Source organism: Notolabrus celidotus, chromosome 16 (genome assembly GCF_009762535.1).
Source record: "Notolabrus celidotus isolate fNotCel1 chromosome 16, fNotCel1.pri, whole genome shotgun sequence".
Lineage (NCBI taxonomy): Eukaryota > Metazoa > Chordata > Actinopteri > Labriformes > Labridae > Notolabrus > Notolabrus celidotus.
Window position 1 is genome coordinate 272,528 of NC_048287.1, and position 13,595 is coordinate 286,122.

The 13,595-nt window shown below is 43.1% G+C and overlaps 1 protein-coding gene across 3 annotated transcripts in view; it reads right to left on the minus strand.

Annotated features, from left to right (window-relative positions):
* Window positions 1-3,820: 3,820 nt before the first annotated feature.
* LOC117827979 (solute carrier family 66 member 2) overlaps window positions 3,821-13,595 on the minus strand; it is a 63,228-nt gene continuing 53,453 nt past the window's right edge. For all 3 annotated transcript variants that reach the window (XM_034704900.1, XM_034704899.1, XM_034704901.1), the window contains one exon: window positions 3,821-7,297. In XM_034704900.1, the coding sequence (XP_034560791.1) occupies window positions 7,087-7,297 (211 nt within the window). In that variant the 3' untranslated portion in view covers window positions 3,821-7,086. The remainder of the gene's footprint in view (window positions 7,298-13,595) is intronic.

Here is a 13,595-nt window from a genome sequence, read left to right on the forward strand (position 1 = left end):
CCCTGGATCTTCATGTCATGACGGTGAGCTGGAGCAGTTTGTTGTAGACTCTGATACTTCAGAGCACATTTTAAAGCTTAATGTGAATGAGAAAACAACGAGCTGATTGTATGGACGGGAGATGTCAGACTCTCGTTTCAGGTGTACAGATCTGAGCATTGATCTTCTGTTTCACATCCAGCAGTGAAGAAGCATTTTTACTCAGAGACAAATTATCCATAAAGATCTCCTTTCTAAAACACTGATTTCTAACAGAGACTGCTAAATGGATTTTTTGGAAACACTTGTATTTGCCTGGATAGTACATTTTTGCTTTATCTATTAGTTTTTTTGTTTAAAGCTGGGGTTGGTAGTCAGATTTAGATCCACTTTTTGTTATACTGGTTAAAATGATCTTTCTGTCCTGATGGTAATCAATACATAATGTGTTCTTCAAAAAGAGGTAAAAAAAGCTGCTATCTACAGCCGGAGAAAACCTGGGAAAACACCAACCAATCCCTGCCATCAGGAGCCAAATGATGAAACCAATCACACAAACCATGTGCTGAGGACCGGTTTTGAATCAGTCACCATCATATGGTCGTGAATCAGCGGTGCTCGTTTCGGAGGAGCTCCAAGGGGAGGGGACGGGGGGGTTAGACAGAGTCCTGAGGAAATGCTACATTCAAATCCATGCTAGTTTTCTGCGAGTACCAACCCTAGCTTTAAGGGACGGATACAAGTCGTCCCAACAAAACACCAAAAAGTCATCAGGAGAACACATCAGTGGGAGGAGGGGGGTCTGGAAGCACAGATCTGGAGATCTACAACACAGGACTGCAGTTGATTCAGCCTGGCCGCCAACAGGGAACCTGGAGAATGAGTCGACGGGACCTCTGAGCGAGGAAACCAGAAACTGGTCGCGAATCAGCGGCGCTCATGCATGTGAGCGGGGGCGGCATTGGAGGAGCTTTGACAGGGGGGTTAGACAGAGTCCTGAGGAAATGCTACATTCAAATTCATGCTAGTTTTCCGTGACTACCAACCCCAGCTTTAAGCAAATTAACTAAACAATGTCTTTAGCTCAGTCCATTTAACTTAGTCCAGCTAGCATTAAAGTAAATCCATAGACTGTATAAATAATGGGAGTAGTGTCCGTGACGTCACCCATCTGTTCTTCAAACACTGTTTTGAAACCAATCGTCGGCAGGAGCCATATTGGAAATACTGAACTCAACATAACTCTGGGTGGATCTCAAAGCTCTTAACTTCAGTCTCCTCGCTCCTCGCTCCTCGCTCCTTGGCCAAATCAGAAGTAGTTACTGACCCGCAATTTTAACTTGTGTCCCAAAGCTCTTAATTCTGCTGGAGGAGAGAGGAGACAGGAGAGAAGAGACTGATCGGAAGAGGGATAATCGCCGAAACACGAGATCAGACCTCGCAGAAGTCTTTTTTCTGACAGACACGCCCCTTATCGAACACCTCTCACTGATTGGACACTGCAGCGGCTCAAACTTAACTGAAACTTAACATCAGCTGAGTTTAATAACAGAGAATAGAGGGACCTTAAAACAGTCCCTCAGGGTACCCTGAGACATACCTTAAAACAGTCACTAAGGGTACCCTGAGACAGAATTTAAAACAGGCACTAAGGGTGCCCTGACACAGACCTTAAAACAGGCACTAAGGGTGCCTTGAAACAGACCTTAAAACAGTCACTAAGGGTGACCTGGGACAGACCTTAAAACAGTCACTAAGGGTGACCTGAGACAGACCTTAAAACAGGCACTAAGGGTGCCCTGAAACAGACCTTAAAACAGTCACTAAGGGTGCCCTGAAACAGACCTGCAAACAGTCACTAAGGGTGCCCTGAAACAGACCTTAAAACAGTCACTAAGGGTGACCTGAAACAGACCTTAAAACAGGCACTAAGGGTGCCCTGAGACAGACCTTAAAACAGTCACTAAGGATGTCCTTAAACAGACCTTAAAACAGTCACTAAGGATGTCCTTAAACAGACCTTAAAACAGTCACTAAGGGTGCCCTGAATTAGGCCTTAAAAGAGTCACGAAGTGTGCCCTGACACAGACCTTAAAACAGCCACCACAGGTGCCCTGAAACAGACCTTAAAACAGTCACTAAGGATGTCCTGAAACAGACCGTAAAACAGTCACTAAGGGTGCCCTGAAACAGACCTTAAAACAGTCACCACCGGTGCCCTGAAACAGACCTTAAAACAGTCACTAAGGGTGCCTTGAAACAGACCTTAAAACAGTCACTAAGGGTGCCTTGAAACAGACCTTAAAACAGTCACTAATGGTGACCTGAAACAGACCTTAAAACAGTCACTAAGGGTGCCCTGAAACAGACCTTAAAACAGGCTCTAAGGGTGCCCTGAAACAGACCTTAAAACAGTCACTAAGGGTGCCTTGAAACAGACCTTAAAACAGTCACTAATGGTGACCTGAAACAGACCTTAAAACAGTCACTAAGGGTGCCCTGAAACAGACCTTAAAACAGGCTCTAAGGGTGCCCTGAAACAGACCTTAAAACAGTCACTAAGGGTGCCTTGAAACAGACCTTAAAACAGTCACTAATGGTGACCTGAAACAGACCTTAAAACAGTCACTAAGGGTGCCCTGAAACAGACCTTAAAACAGGCACTAAGGGTGACCTGAGACAGACCTTAAAACAGTCACTAAGGGTGCCCTGAAACAGACCTTAAAACAGGCACTAAGGGTGCCCTGAAACAGACCTTAAAACAGGCACTAAGGGTGCCCTGAAACAGATCATTAAACATATGTCAGTTTCTAAACAGTCTGTTTTTGATGAGCTGAGATTAAAAATTGTTTGATGTGAGATTTTAAAACAAAAAACTGAACATAAAATCATAAATTCAATACAACAGAGGATGGATTATGTTATATTTAATTGTTTATTTCAGATTCACTGTCTAATGAAATAGAGTAATAGAGTCTAATATCAGAAAGAATATATATTAATGATCAGTTATTCCTCCTGTTAGTTTCCCTGTTTGTTCTCGTTCTCTTCATGAAGAGAAGTCTGACAGTAAAGTTTGTCTGTTAGTAAAAACACGTGTTATATTTCCTGTCAGGTTAATAAAGTTTCATATGAGGCTGATCATTAATGAGCACAGGGTTTGAAAAGAATTGCATGGTTTCTATTTTCCCTTAAAATAATAAATAATTGTTAAACAGGTGTGTGTTAAACAGGTGTGTGTTAAACAGGTGTGTGTTAAACAGGTGTGTGTTAAACAGGTGTGTGTTAAACAGGTAAACACAGAGACAGAGCTCTGTTACTGTTTAAATTGATCAGAGTTATTACAGTGAACATGAGTGCAGACACAAACAGCTGTTAAAGCTGTCATCACAAACCAACGTCTCCGGAGGAGAGGACGTCTCATTTCTCTAAATACAAATCTCCTCTTTCCTCTCTCCTCTCGTTTTATCTCCTCTCATCTCTGGTGGGCGGGACTAAGACGCGAGGAAATGATGCGAGGAGCTTTGAGATGCACCCTTAGTGTGAGGTAAAGAGGCGTCTACAATTAGAAAATGTTTTTAACGATCATTATCATGGTCATACTTTTCTTTTTTTATGTACCCCTGCTGCTGTATAGCTTTTATTCCGTCCCCTCCCTGTAAATTGAGAGCTCTTGTGAAAGCCCAGCAGATTATAATGTGTTTACTACCTAGTTCTACTCAAAGCCCAAAAAAGGATCAGGGCTGGTGGGCTTCTCTGTTCTTTCACACTTGAAGTCTGCCAGGGATGCACTGCTGCTGGGAGCACCGCTGGATCTCTGCAAAGCATCCAAAGCATGACACAACTTTCTAACGTCCTTTATTGGGAGATGATGCCAAATTATAATCTCAACAATGCATGGGATTTATACAGCCTGAAGTTTAGACGGATGGCATGAGATGTTGAGGTGGATAGTTGGCAAATTATCGACAACAAAAAATACAAAGAAACAAAGAAAAAGAAGCAAAATGAAAATACAGAAATGATGTTTTTGGTACATTTGAAGCCAGGAGTGGGCTTCATATAGAAGAAATGAAAACCTTGGCAGTTTCTATGGAAAATACCTGGACATGGTAAAAAATAATGATACAAAATACAAAGTAAAACAGGTCAAATCAAAACCTGGTGAGGGAACAGTAACTCAATCGTAACTTTGAGGATATAATGGTTCAGGTGAGCATAACAAAACACTGATATATCTCATACAACAGCCAGCCTCACCTCAACAACACTCTCTTTAACTGGCATTATAAAAATGAGAACAGAAACCAGGAACAGATGCTAACACACATACTGCTGAGAAACCAGCCAGTCAGTCCTTCAGATCCGGCTGTTGTGTATTTCCAGGAAGGAAAAGCAAAGAAAAATCAACTCTGTCTACGTCCCCGGAGGACAAAAAAACTGAAGTTTCCATTTCTTGAGCTTGAAAATGAAGAGGACAGAATCAGGTCTGCTCCGGCAAACAGTTCACTGACGGGCTGACAGCCGTACACCTCCTGGTTTGGCATTTCCCCTCTCCACAGAGAAAAATTACAAAAACAACAACAATACAAATCCTGACTGGTTCACGAGGCTGCTTCACACCGCCATGTGGAGTCATGAGGGGGACGTCAGGAGAGTTATTGGATCTGCATCATAAATAATGAACTGGCCAGAAAGTGGTGCCCATAGTCAGTATGATGTGATGTTACTGAGCATGCTCAGAAGTATCACTGAAGCATACAGCAGACCTCTGAAGGAATAATGCAGCTTCATTACAACTTAAGTCTCTTGTTACACCTTCAGCTGTGATTACTACTGCTAATGCTAACCATTGCTACCACACGTCATAATCATGTCTGAGAGAGTCTGGACTTTGTTGAGCTGCCTGTTGATCTCAGCTGTGGTCCTAACAGTGATAGAGCCTGAGGGAGTTAAAGTTGTATCAGTTCTTTATTTCCAAAGCCAAATTCAGAGCTGCCAAGCAGTGGGAGGTTTCTGTGATTTAACTTCTGATTTGTTTAAGGGTCACATGACATCCTGACACCAGATGTTCAGCTGCCCTTATCTTATTCCCAGGTCCTCAGCTTCATCAGGGTCATAACAGAAAGCCAAATCAAGATTAGAGGTCTCCTCCCTTTATAAACTAACAGACCCAATAACTCAAACACAGCATGAAGATGTTCCCCAATACAGTCTTTGATTGAAGCTCATGTGCTGTGTTCAGGGGACTAAAGCTTGATTTATACTTCTGCGTCAAATCGACGGCGTAGCCTACGCTGGAGGTCCGAGTAGCCCCTGTACCTACGCAGAGGCCTACGCACGTAGCTGACGTGCAGAGATCGTAGCGGGGCGACCGGCTATCAGAGAGACCACAATGCCCTCAAGCGTTTCAGAGGAGAATTGCTGCGCGACACGGACACATCGACACACAAGTATGTGGTCCTCACGCTGAAGTTGGCCCCTGCTGTGTAGGGGCGACGCAGAAGTATAAATCAGCCTTAAAGCTCAGCATGTTTCTCTGAAAACGTGAGACCACAGCTGATGACTGAGTTCACATCAGTCAGCCATCATGTTGAAGACCGGTGCTGATGCAGGAAGTCAGTTACTGATTATTGAAAAGGCTGATTCAATACAACTGAACACACGTTGAGTCCTGTACAGCCCTTTATGACACTAACTTCCACCAGATGAAAAACAACAGAACGTAAACAAACCACTGGCAGAAAAATACGGCTGAAGAACTATCACAGTTGGCAAATCAATATGGATCAAATCAGATGTTAATGAAGACAGCCTGTCGTCTCAGAAGGATTACATTCTGACGGAGGGGGGACAAAACTTGTAACAGGACTGTGACACGGAGGAAAGATTTTCAAGGAGCTTCTGGACAAGCTAGATCAAATAAACTGAGCTAAGACCGTCCATGTGTCTTAAACCTGAATGTGCGCTGTAGCTAAGGAGCAATACATGCAGGTGATGATGAGTCTGTGCAGAGCTCCTCTGACTGTGACCTCATCTCTCTCTGTGATTTACTCAAGTCATTCTCAATCATTTTCTTGTTTCTATAACTTCCTGTTTTATATTCTGTTTGTACGTCTGTTAATAAACCAAAAATGTCACCTTTGCTGAAAAACATGTCATCTTGGCTTCACTCTTCCTTCAGCCCCTCTGTCAGTGTGTGTGTGTGTGTGTGTGTGTTGTGCTGTATCACTCTGACTCCTGTGGAATGAAAGTCTTCAAAATCATATACAAAATATTACAAATATTTTCAGTACAAAAATGTTGGCATCGGCCGTTCAATGACTCCTGCAGCCTGAACATCATGATTCATTTTAAAGACCATTGTTTTCAGTGAGTTTGCTCTGTAAGCCTCTAGGACTCTTCTTTGTTTGGTGATCTCTGATTGCCTCGAGTGTCTTCCAGCTTGTTTCCTCGCCGCCGCCGTCTGTCCAACACGTGGTAGACTGACCAGCATCTCTCCACCGTGTCAGAGAATACAACAAACTAAAAACTAATGCCATCTTTTACATTCAGTGGAGTTGTGATATTTGTTGATTGATCCTTACATTTGTGTTGCTGGTGAAGCAACAAGCTATGTTTAAATGTGTGTGTTTAAGGCAGAGGGTCCATGCTACAATCATCAGCTAATGTGGACCACAGAAGCTGGTCCAGGTTTTGTTGAGCGCAGATTCCAGTGCATACATCTGCATATCTTCATGTTTGTGCATAATACTCTCCACATGCACAGCTTGATTGACGGAGATAAGTCTGCATTCCAAGACACGAGCATACCGCTGCATTGAGAGGACGTCAGTGGCGTAAATAAAACTAAAAGGTTTGTAACAAATGTTCTCCAGCTCTGGCTGCTGACACTCCAACACCACAACGTGTCTGTGTATGTTCATGCCTTATTTATGAGTGTGTGTGTGTGTCTACGCATACTTTGAGGAGTGGGTGAGCAGCCTGCACCATGTCACTGTGGGGTGGTACTCATGTGTGTTTATACACGTCCAATGATCCTCGAAGAGCGTTTCCTCCCTGCTGTTTGTGGGTGGTGCCAGATCCTTTGGGAGCTGGCAGAAGCTTTCAGAGGGCTTTGGCACTGGTGGTGTGAGAGACGGTGTGGGACAGCGGCTTCTGTGGGTAGAGACTGTAGTAGTAGACCTGGAACAGGATGGCAAAGTCAACGAAGACCTGTAGAAGGCCACATATCCAGAACTGGACCGGAGCCTGGGTGAGGAGGAAGTAGCCGGTTTTAAAGGTGTCTCCACTGGTCCACATTAGCACCATCTTGATACTGGGAGAGGAGACAAGAGGAGATGACACCACTGATGAGACTAATGTAATTATATTATATCTCTTTATAAAAAAGAGGATTTATAACAAGTCAGCTAAAAGTTAACAACACAGAATCAGAAGACTGAAGGTTTTTATTTATTTTTTTATTGAAGTTTTTATTCAGAACAAAATTGAAACAAGTTTTGCAGCTAGTCAAAGTTACAAAGCATTTTCCAGAGAGTAAAAAGATACATGAAACGACAGTTGTCTAAACATTCTTATAAAATGAGGTTGATAATAGTGGTGAGAGAAATAAATATTTTGTAAAAGAAAATTAAAAGCTTGGTAATGTCATTATGAGTACAATTAGTATCCCGGGTTTGGTAGACAAATAGGATCGTATATAAATGTATATACATGTACATACATGTACATACATGTATATACATGTATAAACCAGGGCTCTAAATTAACTTGTTTGATCACAAGCCAATGCTCTCACTGATGGAAGGAGGTTTTGGTTTAAAATCTCACGATACATGGCCCCGTTCATTCTTCCCTTAACACGGATCAGTCGTCCTGTCCCCTTTGCAGAAAAACAGCCCCAAAGCATGAGGTTTCCACCCCCATGCTTCACAGTAGGTATGGTGTTCTTGGGATGCAACTCAGCATCCTTCTTCCTCCAAACACGACGAGTTGAGTTTTTACCAAAAAGTTCTATTTTGGTTTCATCTGACCACATGATATTCTCCCAATCCTCTTCTGGATCATCCATATGCTCTCTGGCAAACTTCAGACGGGCCTGGACATGTACTGGCTTAAGCAGGGGGACACGCCTGGCGCTGCAGGATTTGAGTCCCTCTCGGCGTAGTGTGTTACTGATGGTAGCCTTTGTTACTTTGGTCCCAGCTCTCTGCAGGTCATTCATCAGGTCCCTCCGTGTAGTTCTGGGATTTTTGCTCACCGTTCTCATGATCATTTTGACCCCACGGGATGAGATCTTGCATGGGGCCACAGATCGAGGGAGATTATCAATAGTCTTGTATGTCTTCCATTTTCTTACAATTGCTCCCACAGTTGATTTATTCACACCAACCTGCTTGCCTATTGTAGATTCACTCTTCCCAGCCTGGTGCAGGTCCACAATTTTCTTCCTGGTGTCCTTGGACAGCTCTTTGGTCTTGGCCATGGTTGAGTTTGGAGTCTGACTGTTTGAGGCTGTGGACAGGTGTCTTTTATACAGATAACCAGTTCAAACAGGTTCCATTAATACAGGTAACAAGTGGAGGACAGAAGAGCTTCTTAAAGAAGAAGTTACAGGTCTGTGAGAGACAGAAATCTTGCTTGTTTGTGGGTGACCAAATACTTATTTTCCACCATCATTTACAAATAAATTCTTTAAAAATCCTACAATGTGATTTCCTGGATTTGTTTTGTCTCTCATAGTTGAAGTGTACCTCTGATGAAAATTACAGACCTCTCTCATCTTTCTAAGTAGGAGAACTTGCAAAATCAGTGGCTGACTAAATACTTTTTTGCCCCGCTGTAGATACACTGAAGAATGACAGAATATTATTGTTGTGTCTAAATTCAGCCTGGTTACACAGCAGAGGTCAGAAAAATGAATATCAGATCAGACAAAGAGAGAAGCACATCCCCCCATAATTCATTTTTTCATTTTCTCAGAGTGCGGTTTTCTCTTGGAAAGGATGAATGGATTTAAAAGTGAAGAGAGAAAAGCCCCACTGAAATGGGATAAGCATGAGCGTAGTCCTCTTTCTAACACTGGGAATCACAGTAAACTATGCTAATGAGGTGAAAAAGGAAGTCCTAATGAGAGTTAAAGAAACAAGAACAAAGCCTTGGAATCAAAGCACGCAAATGTATTTACAAGTCTTTAAAAGAAAAGCAGAAAACATAGGCCTCGTCTAAAGCAGTGCTGGTTATGTGTGTTTTCCACTCCAGCGACAATATCAGGACACACATCACCTCCAGAGCTCACTTCTGTGAGAGGAGTGTACTTTTTTATACTTTCTGCTTGAGGCAGGGATAAGTGTAGGCAACGCTGGCAAAGAAAGGACTGAGCCAGCACTGTGTCTACAATGCTCCTGTGTTCACACACACTCACACAGCACTTTTCAGATGTGCCTCCTAAAGCAACCTGCCTACAACAATACAAGCGCACACTAAGACCTTTGAAATCCTTTCACTCAGGCGGAACGTTTGGTTGGTCAGCACTATTTGAATACACATCGCAAGAGGTATTTCTGCTCCCTGCTCCACTGAACTGGAGGGTTGTTGGTTTATTTACAGCTGTATTCAGACGTGCAGCATCGTCCTGAATGTATATTTGATTTACCTGTTTAAGGTTTTAAACTACGGGGGAGGTTGTGCTTTAGAGATTTGTCTATTTGTACAAGTGCTGGAAAAACTCCAAAATATCAGCTATTACTCATTGTTGAATTCAGCCACATGTCCTGTCAGTCTTTCAGAGCATCGTGAAATAAACATATCACAGAACAAAGCTGTGCTCAGTATCCAACATGCTGTAGAAGCAGAGGCCTCGTCTCTGTGTTTGTCTTTCTGTCTATAAGCCTCTTTACAAATGTAAAGGATGCATGAGAGGTTATCTAGTGTCTGCTCGGTCAGTCCGTCTCTGTGTCTTTTACTCATATGGTGCATTTGGACCAAGACTTCCGGGGTCTCTTAGCCCCCAGAACTACTTTCCCCTGAACTAAAAGGTTCCAGTGCCCCCATTGTTGTCTGCGTTTCGACCACAGGCTGAAGTCCCGGGTAGATTGTGCAAATCAGGTCAGTGACGTATGGAGAAAAAAAAAGTAAATGCACTACACCACCAGAACAGTAGAGGGCAGTAAAACAAAGAGGAATGCCATTCATCACAGATGACACCATAGAAGCAGACGGACAGGCAGGTATCATTATGAGCAACACAACAGTTAGCCTGTTAGCATGAAGAGACTCAGCTGGTGCTGTTTTAGATGGTGCTATATTTCATCACAGATGGATTCACTGAATCAACACGTCAGAGGAGATAAGTGCGAGTAGCAAAGACGTTTCAACACGCCTTTAAAATCCTTTTGAACTCAAAAAGCCGTGGGAGAGATCGGCCGGTGTTTTGGTTTAAACAGCGACTCTGTTAACTGGAGACTTTCAGCCGGATGCATCCCTCATAAACGTCTTTAGACGATCATTAAATATCTGATGAGGATATTTTGAAATCTTAATAAAAACTAAACTAGTTTGCATTCCCAGGAACTCCCTCTGTGTTTCAACAGCTGTGTAAACTCCACAAACACTGACACGTTCAGCTGAAGGTCTCCAGTTTACAGGGTCACTTTTAAAACCAGAACACCGGGAGAGACTCATTCACGGTGGACTGAGAGAAGACTACTATTACAAGCTGCTAAATCAAGAGAATCACAGCTTCTTCTTTTGAAAAGTACACACACATACAAAAAAGATAGAACAAATCAAAACTAATGAAAGAAAGAGAAATCAAGTGAATCACAGATGTTTGTGATGTTATTGTGGACAGGGGGCAGAATAAAAACACTGAGGTTAATCTACCAATCAGACATGTTCAGCATTGTAGGCCCCACCCCCAGAAAGTCCCGGGACCTTTGAAAAGTACTAACCCCCAACAGGGGCTTTTTAGGGGCCCCTGAACTAAATTTAGACCCTGGGTCCACCGGTCGAAACGCAGCTTTGCTGCCAAATCTTCTCTTACATTATTCATGCCTGCAGCCTCACCTTAGCCCTTTTCATTTTTACGGCCAATTTGTGCAAACCTTGCCATTTACCACGTCGTCCATCTCCTAGCTCTTTCTGGGCATAATCTCTGAATGCCCTGCTTCCATTTTCACAACTTTTTCTTTTTCTGAAGCCCACTCTCTACAGCACTTCTTCCTCGTCCATTTATCTTCCCACCGCTTCCTTACAATCGCCTGCGCCTTTCTATACCTGTTTGTGAGGAGGGGAGGCAGGGAGGGAGGCAATATGCTTTCCACTCTCAGTAAGAAGCTTGTTAGTTCTTTGAAAAGAGCGCTTCACTCCACACTGCTCCCTCCCTTTCCTTACCTGCTCCTCAGCATCTCTGGTCAACATTACAACACTGTGTACCTACAGGTACTAATGAGAGAGGCAGGATTCAGGTTTGATCAGCTCCTCTGTTGGTCGCCTATTAGGAGGTAACATGGGGAGGGCCAGGGGACTAGGTGTGAGCGTGTCTGACGATCTACTGTATGTGTCATCTTCTCTGAGACATATAGAGGCAGGAATAGAAAGCATGCTGAGCTGCAGGCTGCAGCTTAAGTACAGCACTTAGGTAGAGCAACATTGGACCAGACAATCTGTACAGGGGACTGGATATGCACTGTGCAGTCATCATTTGAAACCCAGCTCGGTTTTCAAGTTGAGATAAGCGTTGTATCATGAGTTCACCACTCAGTCCTGATTCACAAATGTTACATTAAGTATTAAGTCGATTTTACTTGATAATGGGAAGTAAGTTTGACTTGATATTGCAGCAGTAAAATGTACCTGAAAATTATGAGTGCAAATTGTTGCGAGGATATTGCGGGTTTTTTTTTTCAGTGTAAATACATACTAGGGATGCTCCGATCGATCGGCCACCGATCATTATCGGCCGATTTCTGTGAAAAAGTATGTGATTGGCGTTTGCCGATCAATGCCTTTCATTGCCGATCATAAAAAACCATCACCTGTAGCTCATACTTTGCAGCCTGCAGCCTGAAGAGGACCTGTGTGTAATGTGCCCCCTCCTCCTTTCCTTCACCCTGCTCAGGCGCGCAGCGGCAAACCACAACAAACATGTCTGCCGTGTGGAACTTTTAGACAGTCTAAGAGTGATGTAAAGTTTGCATCCTGCAACGCATGCGACGAAAAAATACCTCGCAGGGGAAGCACGTTAAAAAAGTTTCAACACAACCAATTTAATAAGACATTTAAAGAACAAACACTTGGTGGAGTATGGTGAGTTTTTGAGACTCACAGCAGTGAATGAAAAGAAGACAGCCGGAGCAGCATCAGTCAGACGGCAGCTAACACAGCCCACGGTGGCAACACTCGCCTGTATGAGCGTGACAGTCAGAAGGCTAAGCAAATAACCCGAAAAATAATTGAATTCATCGGGCTAGATGAGCCTTTCTCAGTGGTGGAAGACACCGGGTTCCGCCGACTGCTCTCTCACTTGGAGCCCCGCTACGTGCCACCGGGACGTAAATAATTCATAGAGACGTAGCGCTGTCAGAGCTCCACCAGGCAGTGTACTCTCACATCGAACGTCTCCCTAGAGAAGGAATCCCATTCTCTGTAAGTTTCACGAGTTTCAAACATATTCTGAAAGACAAACTTGTGAGATATATTGTCTTTTATTTATTTGACTTTCTGCACTATTTAGCCTGTTGAGAGCCTTAATGTTTCCAATCTGTTAAAGACTGTGTTACTGATAGCAGGCACATTTAATTGTCTTTCAGTTGTCCTTTTGACTGAATAGTTGCTGCATTGTGCCTGCAAGGTTGTTTTTTTTTTTGTATTTTGTCTCTTGAAGAAGTCAGTAAAAAGACGTTTTTTTCTAAATTAAGGTGATTTTATGGTTCCTTTTTTCCCAGATGATGTAGCACTCACCACAACTAAATTGAAAAACGTACAGAAAATCCATGTGATCAGTTTCGGTGATCGGCAGTGATCGGCACTCATGGCTGATCGGTATAGGAATCGGCAGCATAAAATCTGATCGGAGCATCCCTAATACATACTCATGTACCATATGTACTGCAGCTGACAACCTGCGAGCTTCTAAACAACCGGCTCCTCAGGTAATGAAAACGTGGAGGAAAGGAGACTTTAGCGCTGAATTATCATGCACCTACCAAAATACTTGTAAGGGGACCTTTTATGATCCTTTCCAGCTTTATATTTCTACTCTTGGAGTGTACCAGAGCAGCTTTGCATGAGTCACAGTTCAAAACTGTTCCTTGAATATCTGATTCTGTTCCTCAGTTTTTATCCTCTGTCTGAAACAAGGTTGTGTAGCTGTTCACTGCAGCAGTATTACAATGCAGTTTTGATTTAATATGAAAAACATCTGACAAGTTTACAGCACATCTACAATCCACACTTCTCCAGGTCTGCAACAGCCACATCCCTGCAGATGTGAACTCAGCAACCGTACAAGTGCCTGAGACCTGAGTGAAGCAGTCCAAAAGCATAGTTTGAGACCGACTACGCAGGATGACTGGTGTGTGTCTGAATAAAGATATTTGCAAAGACTTGAT